Source organism: Oncorhynchus tshawytscha, linkage group LG29 (assembly GCF_018296145.1).
Source record: "Oncorhynchus tshawytscha isolate Ot180627B linkage group LG29, Otsh_v2.0, whole genome shotgun sequence".
In the NCBI taxonomy this organism is placed as follows: domain Eukaryota; kingdom Metazoa; phylum Chordata; class Actinopteri; order Salmoniformes; family Salmonidae; genus Oncorhynchus; species Oncorhynchus tshawytscha.
Window position 1 is genome coordinate 7,780,263 of NC_056457.1, and position 26,496 is coordinate 7,806,758.

Sequence of the window (26,496 nt, forward strand, 5' to 3'; positions counted from 1 at the left end):
CCTATCATTTACAGATTGAGCTAAGGGCCTCTCAGGACCGAAACCCACATTTGTCATTACCACGTAATGTTTGTATAATCAGAACATTTCGGTAATGATAATAAGCTAATTCTAGTATATAGTCACTGGGTATGCTGTGCTGGTAACTTTTTATTTATTTACTAGGACTACTCCTTAAACCTATTGTATAGATCTTTGGTAACACAGTACAACAGTTATTTGATTAAGTAGGGTTGTCAATAAATATGGGGTGCATAAACCCCATTTAACTTACTTTAAGCTAAAGTAAGTTAAAGTTTGTGACAGTTTGTGTTTCAGAGCAAACCCACCACTTAAAGGAGGATATCCTCCATGTTGACATGTGCACCTGTACCGAAACCCACATTTCGCATTACCACCATACTGTTGTTTGATATCCCAAGACAGTTGTTGGCCCATGTGTGATTTTTTTCAGAGACTTTATAGGCATATGCCAATTTGCCCAAAGGATCCCATTGAATCCATGAATACATCTGAAATAACTTACAACCACAAATAGCCATGTCATAATACACCGATATTACATGTAAATGATTTATTCCCCCAAAAAAGTCCACTTCTGACTTTTGAAAATGCATGCATGTAATTACAGTACGTATAGTTATGCTGAAATTGGAGGTATTTTAGTCAACTGCATTAAGATCAGTGATTTTAGTATCTTGCAATGTCATTTGGGATTACTTAATCTATGATAGAGATCAGTACAGTTTTTGAATGGCAAACTATGCAACACTCATACCGAAACATGCAGTCTCATCTCCAAAAACCTGCTCATCATTACTGTATGCACCAATATATAGGAAATAATAGGAAAAATCAAATGTATACTTTAGCAATTTTGGCTTCATCCGTGTTACGGTAATGATAAAAAGAGGTTATGTGTCACGGTAATGGAATATACTATATGACCAAAAGTATGCAGACTCCTACTCGTCAAACATCTCATTCCATAATCATGGACATTAATATGGAGTTGTGTCCCTCTTTTGCTGCTATAACAGCCTCCACTCTTCTGGGAAGTCTTTCCACTAGATGATGGAACATTGCTGCGGGGATTTGCTTCCATTCAGCCACAAGAGCATTAGTGAGTTTGGGCACTGATGTTGGGCAATTAGGCCTGGCCCGCAGTCGGCGTTCTAATTCATCCCAAAGGTGTTCGATGGGGTTGAGGTCAGGGCTCTGTGCAGCCCAGTCAAGTTCTTCAACACCGATCTCGACAAACCATTTCTGCATGGACCTCACTTTGTGCATGGGGGCATTGTCAGGCTGAAACAGGAAAGGTCCTTCCCCAAACTGCTGCCATAAATTTGGAAGCACAGAGTCATCTAGAATGTAATTGTATGCTGTAGCATTAAGATTTCCCTTCACTGGAACTAAGGGACTTAGCCCAAACCATGAAAAACAGCCCCAGACCATTATTCCTCCTCCACCAAACTTTACAGTTGGAACTATGAATTGGGGCATATTTGTCCGTCGGACTGCTAGATGGTGAAGTGTGATTCATCACTCCAGAGAATGCCTTGCCACTGCTCCAGAGTCCAATGGCGGCAAGCTTTACACCACTCCAGCCGATGCTTGGCTTTGTGCATAATGATCTTAGGCTTGTGTGTGGCTGCTAGGTCATGGAAACCCATTTCATGAAGCTCCAGACGAACAGTTCTTGATGACGAACGTTGCATCCAGAGGCAGTTTGGAACTTGGTAGTGTTGCAACCGAGGACAGACCATTTTTACACGCTTCAGCACTCGGCGGTCCCATTTTGTGAGCTTGTGTGGCCTACCACTTCGTGGTTGAGCCGTTGTTGCTCATAGATGTTTCCACTTCACAATAACAGCACTTACAGTTGACTGGGGCAGCTCTAGCAGGGCAGAAATTTGACGAACTGACTTGTTGGAAAGGTGGCATCCTATGACGGTGCCACGTTTAAAGTCACAGAGCTCTTCAGTAAAGCCAACATACTGCCAATGTTTGTTTATTTGAAATTGCATGCCTGTGTGTTCGAATTTATACACATGTCAGCAATGGATGTGGCTGAAATAGCCGAATCCACTAATTTGAAGGGGTGTCCACATACTTTTGTATATATAGTATACATTACGACATACATTTTAATAATTTCATTTTAAATATTTGTATTTTCATTGATATGTTTAATTCAGGCCTGTTCATGAGTGGAGAAAGGTTAAAAAGTTTTAGATTTGTTTAATGACTTTTTTGTTGTTTTTGACGTAATAATAATTTTTGAGTTGGTAGTTTTAGAAATGGTGGTAAAATGCATAATATCTGATCAAAAAACATAATAGTAAATATGAAATAGATAAATACAGATTCTACTCTCAGTGATCCAAGAGGAAATTTTGATTAAAAATGTCAGTTTCGTGAGAATGACCCTATTATTCCGCAGAATGTTTATGACTTTGTTTCCTCACAGTTATTCCCACATTTATCTGTGGCAAGACAATGTAAGATGTTTTTGGGGGGACAATTACAAACAGACAGTCATAGACAATTTCCTCAACGGTATACACATTGTAACAAAACTACTAAAGCAATATGAAACGTAACTGTGGAGGACTGCCAAGGAATCTTGTTTTGGGACATTACATTGAATAAGATGGCGTAAAAGATGATTGAAGTAGATACATTTTTATTATTTTCCTTGCACAATTATTTTACTATTAAAAAAAAAAAAATGGATTGACAACTGTCTTATCATCTCAATTAATTAGCCTGAAACTTGTATTATTAATTTAAAATCAAGAAAGCAGATGAAACAACAAGACTTGGAGACAGGAACTAATGGGTTCTGAATATTTAGGAGGCCGCAGCCTCTCTCTCTCTCTCTCTCTCTCTCTCTCTCTCTCTCTCTCTCTCTCTCTCTCTCTCGCACCCCATAAAAACATAAAGCCAGCAGAAATATCTTGACTGCTCAAAGCCTCCTCTCCCGCCGACACTAATGGCTAGGTGCTAATTAACAGCTGCATTTAGCCGCAGACAGTGTTCTGGTTTTAACAAGCTAAAACTCTGAGGCACTAGGAGATTAAGCCTGACCTTTCTCTGGACCCAGACAGAGGCGTGTTGGCGTTATATTTAGCTCCACAGCACTGAGTATAATCAGCTGGTAGCTAGTTTACTAAAAGGCAGCCAACCATGTACAGTAAATGTTGAGGCCTGTCTCCATCCCTTCCTGAGTCAGAATCATTGAACGGGGCAATCTGGGATTCAAACAACAACAGAACAACAATGAATGAATAAAACAAATTGATGTACCAATCCCAGATTGTCTGTTAAACTCCCACCTCTTTTTAGGCGCGAGCAGTGACTTCTCTCTCTACCTGTGGATAAAGCTGTCACAGTCAATCAAACCTGTGCCATCCACCTTCTGTTCCCCAACAATCAGACTTTCTCTCACCACTGAACCCATTAACCAGGAGTAATTAAGCGGTAGATATTTTATGGGTCCTTTATGGATTCAACTACCCCCTATATACTGCACTACAAATAGTAGATGGGAGGATGTGTTGTGATGGGGCTGACAGTTGGGTTACGTTCGATAACGCCGACCCTATACACTCCGTGGTCTATTCAGAGGTATCATGGGATACATCAGTGGCCAAGCTAATGAAGTCATATGTAGCCACAGTTGGTGAAATATTCCTGTCCTGGCTGGCTGCTAGCCTGTTGTTCTCCTCTGCATTGAGTGTACAAAACATTAGGAACACCTGATCTTTCCATGAAATAGACTGAGCAGGTGAATCCAGGTGAAAGCTATGCTCTCTTATTGAGGTCACTTGTTAAATCCACTTCAATCAGTGTAGATGAAGGGGAGGAAACAGGTTAAAGAAGTGTTTTTTTTAGCCTTGAGACAATTGAGATAGGGGTTGTGTGTATGCCATTCAGAGGGTGAATGGGCAAGACAAAATATTTAAGCACGTTTGAAGGGGGTATGGTAGGAGGTGCCAGGCGCACAAGTTTGAGTACATTTACATTTGAGTAATTTGGCAGACGTGACAGTTAGTGCATTCGTCTTAAGATAGCTAGGTGAGACAACCACATATCACAGGCATAGAGAGTACATTATTCCTCAATAAAGTAGCTATTAGCAGAGTCAGAGCTAGAAGGGGGGGGGGCAAGAACTGCAACACTGCTGGGTTTTTCACACTCAACATTTTCCCGACCATCAAGAATGGTCCACCAACCAAAGGACATCCAGACAGCTTTACACGACTGTGGGAAGCATTTGAGTCAACATGGGCCAGTATCCCTGTGGAACGCTTTCGACACCTTGTAGAGAGTCCTTGCCCTGGCGAATTGAGGCTGTTCTGAGGGCAAAAGAGGGTGCAACTCAATATTAGGAAGGTGTTCCTACTGTTTTGTACACTCAGTGAACATCATCAAAAAAATGTTGTCTCTCAAGAAGAGACGAGGGCTACATTTGTATCAATCAATCAAATGTATTTATAAAGCCCTTTTTTATATCAGCAGATGTCACAAAGAGCCACAAAGAAACCCAGCCTAAAACCACAATCAGCAAGCAATGTAGATGTAGAAGGGAGAGAGAATGTCTGAAATAATTGTGAAATATCATGGATTCTATGGATAACACCCATACTTTCCAATAACAAGTCTTCTCATTAAAATCATTTGTCAATGCTATTAGAATAACAGTAAAACTGCATTCCATGTCTGACCATCTTGGCCCATACTGCATTATTACATTATCGGTGGTATTTCTGTGTGCTTTTCTGCAGTGGAATGCAGACGTTCCTGTTGGCTCTTTGGGAATGAGGCCAGACATCCATGTTGTTTTGGGTCTCTTCTTGCCTGGGTAGCTCCATCTGGCCTTGGCAACGCAATGTTGTGCCCGTGCCCGGGAGCCTTGCATTCTGAGTATGTGTTGGCAATTAGTGGAGATGTTGGTGTGGCTTTGGCTGCGGCGTGACATTCTCGCAGGGCTTGTTGACTCGCTGGGAGGGCGCCATGCATTGCTTTGCTTTTCCTCAGGTTCACTGTCATCAGATTTCAAGAAAGGCCACGGCCAGATAATTACACGCCACTGTGTACAATGACTGAATGACCCTCTGTTTTGATGCTGTCTCAATGTTTTCCCATAGCATTGTGTTTTATTTGAACAGTGTTTACTTTTATATTTATAACACGGAGGAATGATATGTGTTGGTATTCTGGGTCGTATACACTAGACACCAAACGGAAGAAAACGGACAGAAGCGGGGAGGGACTGCCTGCACTTGTCCAATAGAAAACGTTTGTTTTAATTTACAATTGCAAAATGTTTTGCTACTGTGTACTAGAGGTCGACCGATTAGGATTGTTCAACGCCGATACCGATTATTGGATTTTTATTTATTTATTTGTAATAATGACAATTACAAAAATACTGAATGAACACTTATTTTAACTTAATATAATGCATCAATAAATCAATTTAGCCTCAAATAAATAATGAAACATGTTCAATTTGGTTTAAATAATGCAAAAACATGATGGAGAAGAAGGTAAAAGTGCAATATGTGCTATGTAAGAAAGCTAACATTTCAGTTCCTTGCTCAGAACATGAGAACATATGAAAGCTGGTGGTTCCTTTTAACACGAGTCTTCAATATTCCCAGGTAAGAAGTTTTAGGTTGTAGTTATTATAGGACTATTTCCCTCTATACTATTTGTATTTCATATACCTTTGACTATTGGATGTTCTTATAGGCACTATAGTATTGCCAGTGTAACAGTATAGCTTCCGTCCCTCTCCTCGTTCCTCCCTGGGCTCGAACCAGGAACACAACAACAACAGCCACCATCGATGCAGCGTTACCCATGCAGAGCGAGGGAAACAACCACCCCAAGGCTCAGAGCGAGTGACGTTTGAAACGCTATTAGCACGCGCTAACTAGCTAGCCATTTCACTTCGGTTACACCAGCCTCATCTCGGGAGTTGATAGGCTTGATGTCATAAACAGCGCAATGCTTGACGCACAACGAAGAGCTGCTGGCAAAATGCACGAAAGTGCTGTTTGAATTAATGTTTACCCGCCTGCTTCTGCCTACCACCGCTCAGTCAGATACTTAGATACTTGTATGCTTGTATGCTCAGTCAGATTATATGCAACACAGGACACGCTAGATAATATCTAGTAATATCATCAACCATGTGTAGTTAACTAGTGATTATGATTGATTGTTTTTTATAAGATAAGTTTAATGCTAGCTAGCAACTTACCTTGGCTTACTGCATTCGCGTAACAGGCAGTCTCCTTGTGGAGTGCAACAAGAGAGAGGCAGGTCGTTATTGCGTTGGACCTGTTAACTGTAATGTCGCAAGATCCCCCGAGCTGACAAGGTGAAAATCTGCCGTTCTGCCCCTGAACGAGGCAGTTAACCCACCGTTCCTAGGCCGTCATTGAAAATAAGAATGTGTTCTTAACTGACTTGCCTAGTTAAATAAAGGTATATAAAAAATATATTTATTTTTTTACCCGGCAAATCGGCCCAAAAGTACCGTGAAATCGGCCCTAATTAATCGGCCATTCCGAATAATCGTTCGACCTCTACTGTGTACACTAATGAATATGACCATGGTTTAACATCGCTTTACTCGACTCCATCTCTAGGGTTGACATGGCAGGATGCCACCACCCAGTATGTGATCTCCAGAGAGCTGTCCAAGCTACGCAAGGTTCCCATCCGAAGGCCAGATCCCCCCTCTGCCTCCCTGACACGCTATGGTGGAGACAGGAAGCTGAAGACGGGGGAGGCAAAACTTAGCAGGAGCGTCCAGAAGTACCTTCAAGAGCTGGGTCTCCTTCCCCAGTCTGTTGGCACTGCTCGCCAGGAGCTCCAGCGAAAGGGGCCCCTCACTCAGGTAAGGGCCTGATAGAGAAGTCATTCCATGGGTGGGAGGGGAAGAGTTACAAGCCACCTGCATTTGGTAGCTTTAAGGGACCATTGAGAGAGAGGCCTCATCCTTGGTTAACCAGGGCCTCCATGTTATTTTTTTTCTTTCTCCCCTAATGCATGAGGAAGAAACCATATAGGCAGGGGGCAGCTACGGTGTCTCTGCACTGCTTTTGTTTCCTTTTTCTCCCGTCATCTATCCCGCTGAGCATGGATGATCCTCATTTAGAAAGGGGGTTCTATCACTCCTTTACTATCTATATCTCATCACCGTATTTCAGGCAGGACCCCGTGAGGTTGCATGAATAACGCCCCACATCCCAGCCAACCCCAGAGCTGCCCCGCTACTTCCTATTGCTGTTTTACTATAGCGATGATGGCATCCAGAGTTGAGGAGTTCAGGACCCTCCTTAGTGACGAGGCGGTGTTCTTTGTTGCATTGTGGGATAGTGGATGACAAACATGGTTAGCATGAATGACTGAGGCCCATCCCGCTGGGTTAATGCCATTAGGGTCTCCCAATAGTCCCGAGCTGGGGAGAATCGCATTATCTCTCTCTAATGCCATGGTGGGGACAGAACAAAACAAAGAAGGAAGATAGCATACGCACTTATTATCACGACCTAGTAGTCTAAGGCCTTACCCTTGTGTTTATTGTGTCAATGTATCTACCCATAATATTGTTAATGCTTGTCATTGTCAAATGTCTTACTTTTCAATCAGTGGAGACTGCTGAGGGAAGGACGGCTCATAGTAATGGCTAGAATGGAAACAATATGTTTGATACAATTCCATTGACTCCGTTCCAGACGTTATTATGAGCCGTCCTCCCCTCAGCAGCCTCCGCTGTTTTTGAATCTACTGCTTTAATTTTGTCGTTTCTAGGTTGGATTATGAGAAGCTAGTGGTGCTCAGTTTGATGGGGGGATAAGCGTTTTTACCAAGTCTGTGAATATGTATAAAATGGTTGTTGAGTGACACTATCTCCTTCAGAATTTCTACATGCAATTTTCAAGGGCAGTTGTCTTTGAAATAAATCTATTCATATCCTGTCCTGTGTGCCCAAGCCTAGGCTGCTTCTTTTTTATATCAGAAACCTGTCATAACACTGATGATCTCGCCTTCCCTTCCCCCGATCGCTGTATAACATTACATATAGACATTAGGTCGGTTGAGTTGTTCCACATCATTTCAGAAAGCCAGATTGTTCTGAAGTTGTTTCTGTAGTTACACTCCTTAAAAACAGGGTTCCAACAGGGTTGTTTGTGGACTGATAGGGTTCTATCAAGAACCTTTTTGATCAGAAGATCCCTTTTTTGAAGACAAGGGTTCTTTGTAAGTCAAAGGGTTCTGAATTATTTGTTTTACTGTAATATCTGGGTTTTTGCATATACATGTTATACTACACAAAGATACAGTGCCTTGCGAAAGTATTCGGCCCCCTTGAACTTTGCGACCTTTTGCCACATTTCAGGCTTCAAACATAAAGACATAAAACTGTATTTTTTTTGTGAAGAATCAACAACAAGTGGGACACAATCATGAAGTGGAACGACATTTATTGGATATTTCAAACTTTTTTAACAAATCAAAAACTGAAAAATTGGGCGTGCAAAATTATTCAGCCCCCTTAAGTTAATACTTTGTAGCGCCACCTTTTGCTTCGATTACAGCTGTAAGTCGCTTGGGGTATGTCTCTATCAGTTTTGCACATCGAGAGACTGAAATTTTTTCCCATTCCTCCTTGCAAAACAGCTCGAGCTCAGTGAGGTTGGATGGAGAGCATTTGTGAACAGCTTAGATTTTGCTTTATGTTTTGGATCATTGTCTTGTTGGAAGACAAATCTCCGTCCCAGTCTCAGGTCTTTTGCAGACTCCATCAGGTTTTCTTCCAGAATGGTCCTGTATTGGGCTCCATCCATCTTCCCATCAATGTTAACCATCTTCCCTGTCCCTGCTGAAGAAAAGCAGGCCCAAACCATGATGCTGCCACCACCATGTTTGACAGTGGGGATGGTGTGTTCAGGGTGATGGCTGTGTTGCTTTTACGCCAAACATAACGTTTTGCATTGTTGCCAAAAAGTTCAATTTTGGTTTCATCTGACCAGAGCACCTTCTTCCACATGTTTGGTGTGTCTCCCAGGTGGCTTGTGGCAAACTTTAAACAACACTTTTTATGGATATCTTTAAGAAATGGCTTTCTTCTTGCCACTCTTCCATAAAGGCCAGATTTGTGCAATATACGACTGATTGTTGTCCTATGGACAGAGTCTCCCACCTCAGCTGTAGATCTCTGCAGTTCATCCAGAGTGATCATGGGCCTCTTGGCTGCATCTCTGATCAGTCTTCTCCTTGTATGAGCTGAAAGTTTAGAGGGACGGCCAGGTCTTGGTAGATTTGCAGTGGTCTGATACTCCTTCCATTTCAATATTATCGCTTGCACAGTGCTCCTTGGGATGTTTAAAGCTTGGGAAATCTTTTTGTATCCAAATCCGGCTTTAAACTTCTTCACAACAGTATCTCGGACCTGCCTGGTGTGTTCCTTGTTCTTCACGATGCTCTCTGCGCTTTTAACGGACCTCTGAGACTATCACAGTGCAGGTGCATTTATACGGAGACTTGATTACACACAGGTGGATTGTATTTATCATCATTAGTCATTTAGGTCAACATTGGATCATTCAGAGATCCTCACTGAACTTCTGGAGAGAGTTTGCTGCACTGAAAGTAAAGGGGCTGAATAGTAAAGGGGGAAAGTAAAGGGGCTGAATAATTTTGCATGCCCAATTTTTTTTTCAAATTTTTTTATTTTTGATTTGTTAAAAAAGTTTGAAATATCCAATAAATGTCGTTCCACTTCATGATTGTGTCCCACTTGTTGTTGATTCTTCACAAAAAAAATACAGTTTTATATCTTTATGTTTGAAGCCTGAAATGTGGCAAAAGGTCGCAAAGTTCAAGGGGGCCGAATACTTTCGCAAGGCACTGTAAATAACATACAGTTTTCTAAACTAACTGAGATGGTTGTTCTAGTTTAGATGATTGAGGTAGTCTCAGAGTTTAATCTTCCCTACCCTGACAGTTATTCTGAATGCAGGTTGTGGGTGAGTAACAATTCCACTTGTTGGATATCCTAACTCTGGTTGGATTCCAATAGGAATTACACATCACTTTGCAACACGGAATAATGCAACTTGCAGGCCTGATGAGGCCAATAAACCAGGAGATTCCTGACATCACTGTGTTCAGGTATAGTTAGGCCCTCAAAGAAAAGCCTTACGATGAATGTAATGTAAGCCTGGTGGTTCTAGGAAGAACCCTCAAAAGATAATAGTAGTGATGGGAAACCGAGGCTTTCTGAAGGCTTCGGCGCTTTCACCAAATTGTGCCAGAAAACGGTTCATCACTCGGAGCTTCATTATCTGTTCACAGTGCACATTAGCTGGTCAACAAAAAATAACAGCGTGTGATTATCAAACAGACATAATTTTTCTTCACTGTGGTAAGTCATTGGCTTTGTTAGCCTATAATCAGTTGGAATACCAGGTTTGCGTCTTACTGTACATCATGCTTCCCTTTTTTGCCTTCAAGTTGACCATTTTTCAAAAACATTTTGTAAGATGCTTCAGACAGAACCTCATACTACACTAAATAAAACAAATTGTCTGAAGAACAGTGCAGAAAGTGTGGTTTCGCATAAAATCATTTTCAAAATAACGTGTCTTCACGGGATTCAACCTCATACGCTCATGTCCCTGAATGTTCCATGGTTCCCTCCTCTGCCGGCTAAGCGACCAGTCAGGTGAACGTTTTTGTACAAAATCCTGACTCTACTTGTAAGTACGGTGTGCCGTAGAGGTCGGCATTTGGAATCGAGGAAAGCACTGGAACCGCTGTGCAACACACGGTTTGACAAAGCACGTGGTGAAACGAAGCTTCGGACGTCAATGATGACGTACTGCTGACAGAGTCATCAGAACACTGTTCTCGAAGTTAGCAGCTTAGTGATTCCGACGCATGCCTCGGAGCTCCGGTATCAAACCTAACATCACTAGATCAAAATGTATTTATGAAGCCCTTTTTACATCAGCCGATGTCACAACGTGCTGTACAGAAACCCAGCCTACAACCCCAAACAACAAGCAATGCAGATGTAGAAGCTCGGTGGCTAGGAAAAACTCCCTAGAAAGGCCAGAACCTAGGAAGAAACCTAGAGAGAACCAGGCTTTGAGGGGTGGCCAGTCCTCTTCTGGCTGTGCCGGGTTGAGATTATAACACTACATGGCCAAGATGTTGAAACCTTCATAGATGACCAGCAGGGTCAAATAATAATCATAATCACAGTGGTTGTAGAGGTTGCAACAGGTCAGCACCTCAGGGGTAAATGTCAGTTGGCTTTTCATAGACGAGCATTCAGAGTTAGAGACAGCAGGTACGGTAGAGAGAGGAAGTTGAAAACAGCAGGTCCGGGACAAGGTAGCACGTCTGGTGAACAGGTCAGGGTTCCATAGCCGCAGGCAGAACAGTTGAAACTGGAGCAGCAGCATGACCAGGTGGACTGGGGACAGCAAGGAGTTATCAGGCCAGGTAATCCTGGGAGGGGAGGGAGAGGGAGAGAGAGAGAGAATTAGAGGCAGCATACTTAAATTCACACAGGACACCGGATAAGACAGGAGAAATACTCCAGATATAACAAACTGACCCTAGCCCCCCGACACATAAACTACTGCAGCATAAATACTGGAGGCTGAGACAGGAATGGTCGGGAGACACTGTGGCCCCATCCGATGATACCCCCGGACAGGGCCAAACAGGCAGGATATAACCCCACCCACTTTGCCAAAGCACAGCCCCCACACCACTAGAGGGATATCTTCAAACCACCAACTCACTACACTGAGACAAGGCTGAGTATAGCCCACGAAGATCTCCCCCACGGCACGAACCCGTGGGGGCGCCAAACACGGACAGGAAGATCATGTCAGTGACTCAACCCACACAAGTGACGCAAACCTCCTAGGGACGAGATGGAAGAGCACCAGTAAGCCAGTGACTCAGCCCCCATTATAGGGTTAGAGGCAGAGAATCACGGTTGAGAGAGGGGAACCGGCCAGGCACAGACAGCAAGGGCGGTTCGTCGCTCTAGTGCCTTTCCATTCCCCTTCACACCCCTGGGCCAGAATACACTCAATCCTAGGACCTACTGAAGAGATGAGTCTTCAATAAAGACTTAAAGGTCGAGACCGAATCTGCGTCTCTCACTTGGATAGGCACACCATTCCATGAAAATGGAGCATTATAGGAGAAAGCCCTGCCTCCAGCTGCTTGCTTAGAAATTCTAGGGACAATAAGGAGGCCTGCGTCTTGTGACCGTAGCGTACGTGTAGGTATGTACGGCAGGACCAAATTGGAGAGATAGGTAGTAGCAAGCCCATGTAATGCTTTGTAGGTTAGCAGTAAAACCTTGAAATCAGCCCTGGCCTTAACAGGAAGCCAGTGTAGAGAGGCTAGCACTGGAGTAATATGATCACATTTTTGGGTTCTAGTCAAGATTCTAGCAGCCATGTTTAGCATTAACTGAAGTTTATTTAGTGCTTTATCCTGGAAGCCGGAAAGTAGAGCATTGTTGTAATCTAGTTTAGAAGTGACAAAAGCATGGATTAACTTTTCTTTAACTTTCCTGACATTTTGGACAGAATGTTTCTGATTTTTGCAATGTTACGAAGATGGGAAAAAAAGCTGTCCTTGAAATAGTCTTTATACTGTATGTTCGTCAAAAGAGAGATCAGGGTCCAGAGTAACGCTGAGGTCCTTCACAGTTTTATTTGAGACGACTGTACAACCAAGATGAAAGGGTTCTCGGTAGAACCATTCATAGACGGTTCTAGGAAGAACCTTTAGATTATACAATTATTATTGGTACAATCCTTTATAGAGGGTTCTAAGGCAGAACAGTTCATAAAGGTTTCTATGTAGAACCATATACAGGGGGTTCTTTGAAGAGGATGTAGGATTGGCATTCTTTAGTTGGAATTAGATTTTATCTTGGAGAAATTAAGCTAATTGATTGCAACCAAATCAGTTCTCTATGTTTGATAAGTAGTATGAAACTGAGGCTTGAAGTTTTGCTTCTCCATACTATGTAATGTATTCCCTGTTAATATGCAAAAAAAATTCCACTGTTCAGAGAAATTATTAATCGAAGTGAAGCATTATTTACCATAAAGTAGTGTAAAAGTACCAGGTTTTGACCATTAGACGTCACTGTTCCTGCTATACCGCCACACTCTTTTATCCATTCTGCTGGACTCTTGTGTTTATTAAATAGATCACAACATTTCCATACCAACTTTGGGTAAAAAAATATATATAATCCCAAGGCAAAAAAAAAAACCCACTTAGTATCTCATTTGAATGTTTGAATTACTTAGTAACTCATTCGAACAACTTAGTATCCCATTTGAACGACTAAGTAGAACAACAAAAACCATTCATTCACTGATTCCATCCATTGATATGATTATGCGGAGATCGTTGGTGCACACTCCGGACCGTAGATCGTTGCGGACTCCAGACCGCAGATCACTGCTGGAGGAACCGAACCACTGATCGTTGCTGGAGGCTCCTGACTGGGAGCCCATGCTGGAGGCTCCTGACTGGGAGCCCATGCTGGAGGCTCCTGACTGGGAGCCGTCTCTGGAGGCTCCTGACTGGGAGCTGTCGCTGGAGGCTCCTGACTGGGAGCCGTCGCTGGAGGCTCCGGACCGTCGCTGGAGGCTCCGGACCGGGGACCGTCACTGGAGGCTCCGGACCGGGGACCGTCACTGGAGGCTGCGGACCGGGGACCGTCACTGGAGGCTCCGGACCGGGGACCGTCACTGGAAGCTCCGGACCGTAGACCGTCACTGGAGGCTCCGGACCGCGAATCGTCACTGGAGGCTCTGGACCACGGATCGTCACTGGAGGTTCCGTGCCATGGATCGTCACTGCAGGATTCGTGCCATGGATCATCACTGCAGGCTCCGGGCCATGGATCATCACTGGAGGCTCCGGGCCATGGATCATCACTGGAGGCCTCGTGCCATGGATCATCACTGGAGGCGTCGGGCCATGGATCATCACTGGAGGCGTCGGGCCATGGATCATCACTGGAGGCGCCGGGCCATGGATCATCACTGGATGCTTCGGGCTATGGATCATCACTGGAGGCTTCGGGCCATGGATCATCACTGGAGGCTTTGGGCCATGGATAATCACTGGAGGCCGGGTGCGTAGAGCTGGCACAGGATATACTGGGCCGTGGAGATGCTGGCACAACCCGTCCTGGCTGGATGCTCACCCTAGCCTGGCAACTGCGGGGTCCTGGCACAGGATGTACTGGGCTGTGAAGGCGCGCCGGAGACACAGTGCGCAGAGTCGGCGCAGGATATCCTGGGCCGAAGAGACGCACCGGAGACCAGGAGAGCTGAGTCGGCACAATCCGTCCTGGCTGAATGCCCACCCTAGCACGGCAAATGCGGGGAGCTGGCCCAGAGCACACCTGGCTGTGGATGTGGAGACACAGTACGTGTAACTGCAAAGCATGGTGTCTGAAGGTTCACACGCTCCTCAAAGGGACTGTCTTGCTCCAGACTCCAACCCCTCCAAACTCTTTTGTCCCTCTCCACTGCCAACCACTCCTCGCTCAAACGGTCCAAGAATTCCTCCTCGGTCTCGGACTCACCCCTCAGCACCGACACCCACGTCATCTGCCCCCCTCAAAATTAAATTGGGGCTGCCTCTCGGGTTTCGTTGTGTCCTCTCCTGACCACGCTGCTTGGTCCGTTTGTGGTGGGATCTTCTGTTACGGCTCTCGTTGGTGGTAGGAAGAGTAGACCAAAGCACAGCGTGGTAAGCATACATCTTTCTTTAATTAGATGAACACCAAAAATATATATATATATATATAAACGAACGTAACGTTCTGCAGGCTACACAGTAACTGTACAAAAAACAAGATCCCACAAACTCAGGTGGAAAACAGGCTGCCTAAGTATGATCCCCAATCAGAGACAACGATACACATCTGCCTCTGATTGGGAACCATACCTGGCCAACAAAGAAATAGAACACATAGATTTGCCCACCCAAGTCACACCAAATAGATAATTAAAAAGGCTCTCTAAGGTCCGGGCGTGACACCACTTGACTTTTTCCACATTTTGTTGTGTTACAGCCTGAATTTAACAAGTCACATAATAAGTTGCATTTGAAAAGACAGCTTGTTTTGATTGCATTTTGTCCTGTGTTTAGGCTATACAAAACTGTTAAAATCCTGGATCTGTAGCAATTTTTTATAAAAAGAACAAGAGCACTATCAGCATTGAAAGAGTCTGAAGTTGTGGAATATGCCAGTATAGTTCGGAGGTAATTCTTAATTCTTTTAAACAACCTCCATGTGCAGTGTACATTCTTTTTCATAAAGATGGAAAGACTTATGTTTGTTCAAAATCAAATCAAAGTATATTGGATGTGTACACAGTTAAGCACATGGATTCCCAAAATTTTTTGGCCTACGACCCCATTTTGATATCTGAAAATTCTTGCAACCCTAACCATGTGAAAACATGATGTAATTAACAGCCATGTACTTTTATATTTGGGTATATGGCAGTCAATTTAAAAAAAATTCTAACAGTATTTCTGATCGTCTTCTCAACCATCACATACTTTTAATGTGGGGATATGATAGTCAATTGCAAATTAGTCTGAAATAATGTACCTTATCTCACCACCACTAATGACATGGGTGTGCTTGATGCATGCCGCGTCGACCTCATCTCTGCTGTCACATCCAACCTGGATGGATAGTTGGTTTTAATGCAGATGAGAGCACTGAATCCAGCTTCACACAGATATGAACTGGTGAAGGGTACCATGGGTTTTTATAGTGCTTTGAAGAACTCTGAAAAATACGAGGTCCAATCATGACGTTCGTGATCTTCAGGTTGGAATGTTGGAGCTTCAGAAAGAGGCCCGAGTTCCCGAGTTGGAATTCCGAGTTGGATGACCGTTCAAAACGATTTATCCCAGTTGGAGCTTGTTTTTTTTCCTTCAGATTTCCCAGTTGTCTTGAACTGGGAACTCCCAGTTCCAGTTGTTCTAAACGCGGCATTAATGCTCACAGGGAGACGCCAGGCTATTCCCTTAGAGTCAGGAACCAAAACTCCTCCGTATTGACCTGTGAATGTCACATGAACAGTCACATGACTGCTCGATCAGCTGTTTGATTTCACTTACTGGCATGTCAACTGAGCCAGGATCACAGTCAAACAGATTGGGAAGTAGGTCCGAAAGTGCTCTTCCAAGCGTTGGAGGTGAGCAGTCATCACCAACTGATGCTGATTTCTGTTAGAAACATGCACAGCCGACGGAAGGGGGCATGGAAGGGGGCATTCACTTTTGAAAGACTCTCTCTCCAATAAGAATTATTTCCTCTGAATCCACTGTGTCGGTCACTCATCTGTAGAATGTTTTTGTATTTCCCCTGCATGCTTGCGTTCAGTTCGTTCAGTTTCCAAAATATGTCTGTTACATACTGCAGGCAGAGAAAGTCAACCGAGTTTTTACATCCATTGTGAATAACAACAGTTCCTCTCTCAATGTGAAAATTCTTTCCAACACTTCCCATCGATAACCACCAATCCTCGTTGTGCAATAGAACATGGTCACACTCTGATCCCATATAACATAGTTTTGTGAACAGGTTTGCACGCAGTGGATGTGGTTTTGATGTAGTTTACAATCGAAGTTACCTGCTGTTACCTGCTGCAGTATACACTGCGTATACCCTTGCCCTCAGAACAGCCTCAGTTCGTCGGGGCATAGACTCTACAAGGTGTCGAAAGTGTTCCATAAGGGATGCTGGCCCATGTTGACTCTGTTGTGCGCCTGGCACCTACTACCATACCCCGTTCAAAGGCACTTAAATATTTTGTCTTGCCTGTTTACCCTCTGAATGGCACACATACACAATCCATGTCTCAATTGTCTCAAGGCTTAAAACCCCTCCTTTAAAACCTGTCTCCTCACCTTCATCCACACTGAGTTAAGAAGTGACATCAATAAGGGATCATAGCTTTCACCTGGAATCACCTGGTCAAGTCATGGAAAGAGTTCTTAATGTTTTGTATACTCAGTGTATCTCTGTGCTCTGCTCTTTTGCCACCAATTGCTCTCGTTGTATCATCCAATGCGTCCATATGGCAGAGGGAGACACATTCATAAATAAAGTGCAGAGGCCTGCCCACCATCCCGCCATAGATGGAGCCCCATCTGTGTCAAATTCCACCATTTGATCCCATAAAATCTTTTTTTTTTTTGTCAGTATAGCCTCACAGCACACTGAACAGCCCTTGTGCCATTTCATGCACGGGAATCGTGAGACAGAACAATATGTCCTTGTAAATAGCATCCCCCAACATGTATAGCGAACAAAAGTAAATGCATGCGCATCTCGCCCCTCACAGTTTTTGAGTCATTCAATCAGAATTTTATCTTGATTGCTAGCAATAGCATAAATTATTAATTTAACAGTGTTATCTGACGAAGGTATTGATGCGAATTTCTGTGCCTCTGCCTCCCCACACATTGTTTTCACCATATCAGTTGCAGCCGGTAATATCAAAGTCTGCAATAGTGTGTAGTTTCATAGCATAGCTGGCCTAGCCATTTACTGTGAGTTGAGTTCAACGCTCAAGTGCGGCCTTTTCTTATGATCTAAGGTTGCTCTCTGGTTGAATTTTATCTTTGAATTATTAATCATTTTCATTTAGATTTTTTAAGGTTAACGACATTACTATGATTTTGAGATACAAAGACAATATTATAATATACAGTACCAGTCAAAGGTTTGGACACACCTACTCATTCCAGGGTTCTTTTTTATTTTTACTATTTTTCTACATTGTAGGATAATAGTGAAGACATCAGAAGTATGAAATAACACTCATGTACTAACCAAAAAAGTGTTAAACAAATCAAAATATATTTTATTTTTGAGATTCTTCAAAGTAGCCACCCGTTGCCTCGATGACAGCTTTGCACACTCTTGGCATTCTCAATCAGCTTCATGAGGTAGTCACCTAGAATGCATTTCAAATAACAGGTGTGCCTAATGTGTGGAATTTCTTTCCTTCTTAATGCGTTTGAGCCAATCAGTTTTGTTGTGACAAGGTAGGGGTGGTGTACAGAAGATAGCACTAATTGGTAAACGACCCAGTCCATATAATGGCAAGAACTGCTCAAATAAGCAATGAGAAATGACAGTACAGTACAGTACTGATACTGTATATTTTTTGGATATTTATTATAATTTTTCTTCAGGATTTTGGAACTTCTCCCGCCACCCCATTTTCATATCAGGTGACTCCACATGGGGTCGCAACCCCTAGTTTGGGGACTGCTGGTTTAGCAGGTGGTATAGCGGGTGCAGCGAAATACTTATGTTACTAGCACCTAACAATGCAGTCAAATGTCAAACAATTAAAATGTATGTTATTGGGGGGGATTAACAACTGGGAGAATTTACACAATATCAACTTAGAATGATATGCACAGCTGCAGATATATTAAGCTATGAGTAAAGCTATGTCAAGAATCCAGAATCAATTAGATTATATTTCTCAGATCAAATTATATTTCAACAAAACATTGTTCCAGGAATGCTAATCGCATCTGTTACCAACTACAGAAACAATTTCAGAACAGTCTGAGATGGTGGGTGTCGACATCTTCTTGTGATTTTTGAGGTGGAACGGCCAGGTTGTGAAAGGGGGGCTGAATTTATGGATTAAACCTCGGTTTCAATTCTCCTCATTAGGCAATGAGACTGATAACGAGATTTGGGTCTTGGAGGCGTGCTTTGATGTGGGTGTCTCTTGTGTGTTTGTGTTCGAACGTGGGAAGTGTTTGTACTTTCACTCTGCCAAAACAGTACACAGTTACAGTCACTCACCCTTCTAGATAACTTTAAACAGTCTAACCAGGTCTTGTGTCTAAAAGTAGCCTGGACAAGCTAGCAAGCTAGCCAACTTCTTTCGCCAATTAGCTTCAGCCGGCCAGTGTGCGACCGTAGTTGGACTTTGGATAGCCTATCTGTGCGGCTAGTTAGGGGCCATGAATAAATTACACAATGTAAATGGGACAATATTTTCATGTTACGCACTGGTTAGTTTTCAAATTCAATTCTTTCAATATTTGTATATGAATTTCTACAATTTATAGGTGGTTTGATATTTTTAAGTCATTGAAATGTTGAACTATTGACATTTTAAAATATTGTCCCATGTACGTTGTGTAATTTACTGATAGTGCCTAACTAGCCCCATAGGGATATCCAATGTGAAACCAAATTGACCATTACGATCGGGTAGTGTGCATCTGTGCTAATGATTACTTGGGTGCTGCCAGCTGTGGGCAGGATTTAAATAAATCCAATCCAAGGAAAACTGTTACGGTACCCGTTTATCATATATCTTTTTCCTAATTATCTCGCAAATCTACGTTTTGGGTGAGTTTATGACCAAAATTATTTTATTTACACTTTGTAGTCAATTTTGACAATAGAATAAAAGTTTCTGACTTGTATCGATGCCACATAGACTGTTGCTTTTTTGGTTCAGTCGTCCTTTAAATGCAATGTGAATTCACTGTCACTGGTGATTTGAAATACAACAAAAATTGTATAGACAGTAAAAAAACATGGTTGTGTTACAGAATGAAGACTTACAACCAAAGAAGGGGAAGTCTACGTTCTACAATCTGCAGTCTGCAGTTCCACCCCAGGGGGGTAATGTCTTCACCCAGGGGGCCGTAGGGAGCTGGAGATCCCCAGTGGAGACGGCCTACTCCAGCCAGGAGCCAGGGAGGGCCGGGGGGAGTGCCACAGGGCTGGCTGCCCAGCTTGAGCGCTACATGGCTGGAGCAGCACACACCCAGAGCCGCCCAGTACCAGGAGCAGAGGTGGGATCAGTGGTGGGACCCAAGGGGAAGCTCTACTATGTCAGCTATGCACGCCCTGGTGGTCAGGTAGAACCTCAGACACGACTTGGTGGCAGTGGCTCCAAACCTCCAAGGCCCAACATAGACAGGCTTCTTTTCAAGGCTGCGTCCAACCATCAGGTGCCCAAGGAGCAGCTCAGTACGGTTGATGGTAAAGGTCCTCTTTTTACCACAATGATTTGTGTTTGCTCTGTTTCTGTGTGCTTCTCTGAACTTCAGATTAATTTGTAGAGGATCCACGCCAACATTTTCAAAGTTCTTCTCGTGCTATTTTATTCATCTAGAGGCAACCGTGCTTCTGCGAACTTCAAAATCTGATATAAATGTACAGTAGCCTACCTAAACCAAACCTCACTCCGGATGTACTTTCACATACAGCTTGTGTAAGAAAGGTTTAGAGGGGTTACTTTCAGCTATTCAATGTTATTTACTGTTGTTCGTCTACACAAATGAGTATGGAAGCTGATCAATGTCTTAGCATGTTGACATGATATCTCTGCTGAAACGTACACTGCTTTCTTCCAAAGCTAAGCTAGACATTTCGAGGTGGGTGGTAGACTTCTAATCACTGGGTGGTAGACTTCTAATCACTGACGTGCATTACCCCTCATATACCATTAGGAGTCCCTGTTCAGGCAGGAATCATTGCACTGTCTGAAGATTTCATTTCAATATAGCTCTCTGTTTAGGTTGATGGCATGACATTGAAAATTGACATTGATTCAAGCATGCCATTTTACTATCAACATTGAAACATTGTCAAATAAAATATGTCTAATCAAGTACAACATTGGACATCATTTAAACCACCCAATATACCATATATTGAAAATAGGATGAAAAATATTTGTTCTTCCTTTCCACCCTCTCCCACAGAGCGGTTCATCCTGAACGTGGTCAACCAGCTGGGGAGGCAGAGAGTGAACATGGACGGTCTGATGGGTAAAGACCTGAACCAGCTGGCAGACATAATCTCTGGTGCCCTGCAGGTGGTGGATGAGGAGGGGCCTGAGGCCAGAGCCAAGCCCAGGCTCGTGGGACACATACGGGACAGGCAGATGAAGAGAGAGCCGCTGCATTCCATGGACCAGGATGAGGAGGACCAAGAGGACTTGTTGGAGCAAGATGCTATGCTTCAAGGTATGAATGAAATAATGAATGAATGAATACTTTTCCTGTCCCATAGGGAAACTTGTTTGGCAACATTCCTGGGGTATATACTGTATAATAAATACATCACAAGTCATACAACAATGCCTGTGACAGTTACTCCACAATACTAACCTAAATGACAGAGTGAAAAGAAGGAGGCCTGTACAGAATAAAAGTATTCCAAAACATGCATCCTCTTTGCAATAAGGCACTAAAGTAAAACTGCAAAAAATGTGGCAAAGAAATGTACTTTATGTCCTGAATACAAATCCAACACAACACAGTACCACTTTTCATATTTTCAAGCATCATGTTATGGGTATGCTTGTCATCAGCAAGGACTAGGGAGTTTTTGGGGGGATAAAAAGAAACGGAATAGAACTGAGCACAGGCAAAATCCTAGAAAACCTAGTTCAGTCTTCTTTCCAACAGACACAGGGAGACAAATTCACCTTTCAGCAGGACAATAACCTAAAACACAAAGCCAAATCTACACTGGAGTTGCTTACCAAGACAACATTCAATGTTCCTGAGTGACCTAGTTACAGTTTTGACTTAAATCGGCTTGAAAATGTATGGCAAGACTTGAAAATGGCTGTCTAGCAATGATCAACAACCAACTTGACAGAGCATGAAGAATAAAAAAAAAATTATAATGTGTAAATATTCTACAATCCAGGTGTGCAAAGCACTTCGAGACTTACCCAGAAAGACTCACAGCTGTATTCACTGCCAAAGTTGATACTAACATGTATTGACTCAGGGGGTATGAATACTTATGTAAATTAGATATTTCTGTATCCATTTTGTTTCTCACTTTGTCATTATGGGGTATTGTGTGTAGAAGGATGAACAAAAAAATCTATGTAATTCATTTTGAATTCGGGCTGTAACACAACAACATCTGGAATAAGTCAAGGCGATTTTAATACTTTCTGAAGGCACCGTGTGAGAAAAGAGACTAGAACGAGGAGCAGAAGCAGGTTGGTAGCTCCCCTCCCCTCTCTGCAAGCTTCAGTCAAGTCTATGGGCCGAATGTCCCCTTCCCTCCCGCAATTCAAAGACGCGCACACCTGTTTAAATCGCCATTTGTCCAAATGACCAGTGGTGAAAAGCCAACGCACACCAGAACAATTGTTGCTCGTATATGTTAAGTAGTCTGTACGCAAGAGATTATAGTCAGATGGACACAATGGTAGACCTGCATTTATCACCTGGGTGAAAGTAAAGCAAAACCCTTTGTGGAAATGTTTTGGGTTGTTTGGTTATTAGCTGTAAAGCCTTTAGCCAATAGTACTTTTCTCTTGTCAATGTTTTACCCTCTCACATTCTGATTGTTTACAGGGAAACAAATGGTGGATGCAGACTCTGAGCCAAATGACAAGGTAGGCCTAATTTACTGTGTACTCTTAAACGGATACACTGGATTCAAGATAGCGACTTCATGTCCAAGCAAACACTTACTACAATGAAGTTTACTACTGTTGCGAAAAAGTTTAAAGAGGGGTTATTTTTATTTTTTATGCAAGCAGATATTCAATATGAAACGGACAAGAACGAAAACTAGTTTTACACTCACAAAGCTCTTAGAAAAGCCTTTTGAACATTTGCGAAAGGATATTTTCACAAGAATCTCTTTGAAACCCATAGTGAATAGATTGATATTCCTTGAGTTGAGAGTGGTAATTTACCTTCAAATGTCTTTCATTAGAGGTCTAGTTTTATATAGTCCTTTCATCAATAATTGGCAATTTGTGGAGAATTTGCAGAAACATCAAGTTGCTCTGATGTAAAAAAAATATTTAAAAAATAAAAAAGTTTAACTTTATTTGGATTACTTCTAAAAACACTAAGACTTAATGGAAACATATCCTTTTTGTAATACTTATTGATGTAAAAGAAAGTTCTCTCTTCTTATAAAGCAAAACCTTTGCAGTAAAATAGATAACAATTCCTGTGTTGCTATCATAGAAATAGAATCACTAGAACAGGAATTCCCATTCAAGTCAATGCGCCTGTAATTGGTGGACCTGCATTATCCTACCACAGGACCCAATCTTAGTTAGTAAGCTCTTGGAGTACCTCAACATGGACCCCTTCAGTGATGCCCCTGATGCCGAGCTGGAGGTTGGTGATGCTGGTGGTGCTGCAGGCAACCCCTCCATTGAGGGCCAGAGAACAGTGGGTATGGAGAACGTAAGGAGCAGGACCACACAGGGCCAAGTGCCTGTACCACACCCCTGGGAGGAGAGGAGCATGACTATGGGAAGAGAGGATGGAGCTCCAGACCAGCCAGATGATGGAACCTCAGACCAACCGGTGGATGTCCAGGGTTCTGACTCCCTGGTAGACTCTGAGGTGGAGAGGTGGATGTACGGTACCGAAGCTCCTTCTCCTCCGGCGGCTGAGACGGACCTCCTGGTAGAAGAACCACAGGAGAGAAATCTCCTAGCAGAACCACAGAAGAAAGACATGCGACTCCAGGAGGAGGTGGTACATATGGGAGTCAAAGCTTACTCAAAGTCACCGCAAGGGAAAGACCACCACAGCGACATTGGCTACATCATTACAGACACAGAGTGAGTATGGTGAAGATTATACTTGCTGCTATTTACCAAATATACTGTATGTATTTATACTCTCACTTCACAATGGCCAGTTATCTCCAAACACTGTCTTTCCTGTTTTTCTCTATTCACCTTATATTAGTTTTGATTGTGGGAATACTGTGGACAGTACAGACCATACATCTTTCAAAACAACCCTGATATATACAGATGTTCTCTTTTTGTAGGGAACTACAGCTGGAAATCCTTGGTGGTGCACTTGAGCACAATAGTTGTGATGATACCCTAGGTGTGGGTATTACCACGCTGTATTACAGCGTTAATGATGATATGGTGTCAGCAAGGTCACAGGAGTCAGTCAAACTCACTCTACTTTCGGCTCAGCCTCACACCGCAAGATACGTTTCTATCGACTGTGTTATCGCCTGTGGCTCTTTCTCAAATCCCTTTAATGGCCGTTATCAGGCAGAGTGTCAGAGCACTGTCCTTCACCTGTTCAACAGCACCGCCGCTCACTGTCTTGGGGGGGCACTCGCCACCGGCCATCCGGGCTTGATGGGCCATATTTTAGACACCCCACCACACACACACACACCGCACCAGGGGAGACGAAAGGAACAGGTCACCTTCCACCCAGACTTTTCTCTCTCTTCTTACTCCTCCTTCTCTTCCTCCTCCCCCTCTTCCTGCATCCCCAGCCCGGTGTTGCTGTAGCTAGCAGGTGCCTGCCTGCCGTGCTTTCCAGAGTTTGCTGCAGACATGATGATTGCACAGTTGTTATCCCTACCTCCTTCCCCACCTGCAGTGGGGCCAGGCTAACCTGCTTATCTGACAGCTCCTGACATTGGGAGAGAGAGCGAGAGAGAGACCCAAGGGAAAAGTGCTAGCATCTACAAACAAGTTACTCCTTGAGCTCTCCAGTTGTTATAATTACCACAGAGGTAACCAAACGTGTCTTGAATCACTTGGTTGAATCTTTAACATTCAAAAAGCTCTCGAAAGAGGAATAAAAAGAGAACCTCACTTTCTTAAAGGTAGAGTAGCCAAGCGTCTCATATACAGTGCATTCGGAAAGTATTCAGACCCCTTTACTTTTTCCACATTTTGTTACATTACAGCCTTGTTTTAAAATTTATTCAAGTATTTTTTTCCCTCGTCAATCTACACGCAATACCCCATAATGACAACCTTATTTACGTAAGTATTCAGACCCTTTGCTATGAGACTAGAAATTGAGCTCCGGTGCATCCTGTTTTCATTGATCATCCTTGAGATGTTTCGACAACTTGATTGGAGTCCACCGGTGGTAAATTCAATTGATTGGACATGATTTGGAAAGGCACACACCTATCTAAATGAGGTCCCACAAACCAAGCCATGAGGTTGAAGGAATTAGAGCTTTGAGACAGGATTGTGTCGAGGCACAGATCTGGGGAAGGGTACCAAAACATTTCTGCAGCATTGAAAGTCCTCGAGAACACAGTGGCCTCCATCATTCTTAAATGCAAGAAGTTTGGAACCACCCAGACTCTTCCTAGAGCTGGCCGCCGGGCCAAACTGAGCAATCGGGGGAGAAGTGCCTTGGTCAGGGAGGTAACCAAGAACCCGATGGTCACTCTGACAGAGCTCCAGAGTTCTTCTGTGAAGATGGGAGAACCTTCCATCTCTGCAGCACTCCACCAATCAGGCCTTTATGGTAGAGTGGCCATATGGAAGCCACTCATCAGTAAAAGGCACATGAAAGCCCGCTTGGAGTTTGCCAAAAGGCCCCTAAAGATAATCAGACCATGAGAAACAAGGTTCTCTGGTCTGATGAAACTGGTTGACCTGAATGCCAAGTGTCATGTTTGGAGGAAACCTGGCACCATCCCTACGGGGAAGCATGGTGGTGGCAGCATCATGCTGTGGGGATGTTTTTCAGCGTCAGGGACTGGGAGACTAGTCAGGAATGAGGGAAAGATGAATGGAGCAAAGTACAGGGAGATCCTTGATGAAAACCTGCTCCAGAGCACTCAGGACCTCCGACTGGGGCGAAGGTTCATCTTCCAACAGGACTACGACTTGAAGCACACAGTCAAGACAATGCTGGAGTAGCTTCGGGACAAGTTTTTGAAAGTCTTTGAGTGGTCCTGCCAGAGCCCGCACTTGATCCCGATCGAAAATCTCTGGAGAGACTTGAAAATAGATGTGCAGCGACGCTCCCCATCCAACCTGACAGAGCTTGAGAGCATCTGCAGAAAAGAATTAGAGAAACTCCCCAAATACAGGTGTGCCAAGCTTGTAGCGTCATACCCAAGAAGTCTCAAGGCTGTAATCACTGCCAAATGTGCTTCAACAAAGTACTGAGTAAAGGGTCTTAATACTTGTGTGTAGATTTATGAGGGGGAACAAAACGATTTAACACTTTTTTGAATAATGCTGCAACGTAACAAAATGTGGAAAAAGTCAAGGGGTCTGAATAATTTCTGAATGCACTGTAGATGTAATCCGATATTAGAGGATGTTATAATTATGTGCAAACAGGCCAGCATACTACACTCTTAGAAAGATGCTGTCTTGAACTTAAAAGGGTTCTTTGTCTCTCTATAGGAGAATCCTTTGAAGAACCCTTATTGGTTCCAGGTAGAACCCTTTTGGTTCCAGTTAGAACTCTTTTGAGTTCCATGTAGAACCATTTCCACAGAGGGTTCTACATGGATCCCAAAATAGTTTTACCTGGAACCAAAAAGGGTTCTCCTATGGGGAGAACCCTTTTGGGACCCTTTTTCTAAGAGTGTACCTGAGGATG

General features: G+C 43.3%; 1 protein-coding gene across 1 annotated transcript in view; it reads left to right on the top strand.

The window, feature by feature from the left end:
- The window catches only part of ptprn2 (protein tyrosine phosphatase receptor type N2), a 259,239-nt gene that overhangs the window by 59,481 nt on the left and 173,262 nt on the right, over positions 1–26,496 (top strand). The window contains exons 4-8 of the mRNA XM_024393119.2: positions 6,666–6,916; positions 19,705–20,140; positions 20,866–21,129; positions 22,486–22,526; positions 23,191–23,720. Of these exons, the coding sequence (XP_024248887.1) occupies positions 6,666–6,916; positions 19,705–20,140; positions 20,866–21,129; positions 22,486–22,526; positions 23,191–23,720 (1,522 nt within the window). The remainder of the gene's footprint in view (positions 1–6,665; positions 6,917–19,704; positions 20,141–20,865; positions 21,130–22,485; positions 22,527–23,190; positions 23,721–26,496) is intronic.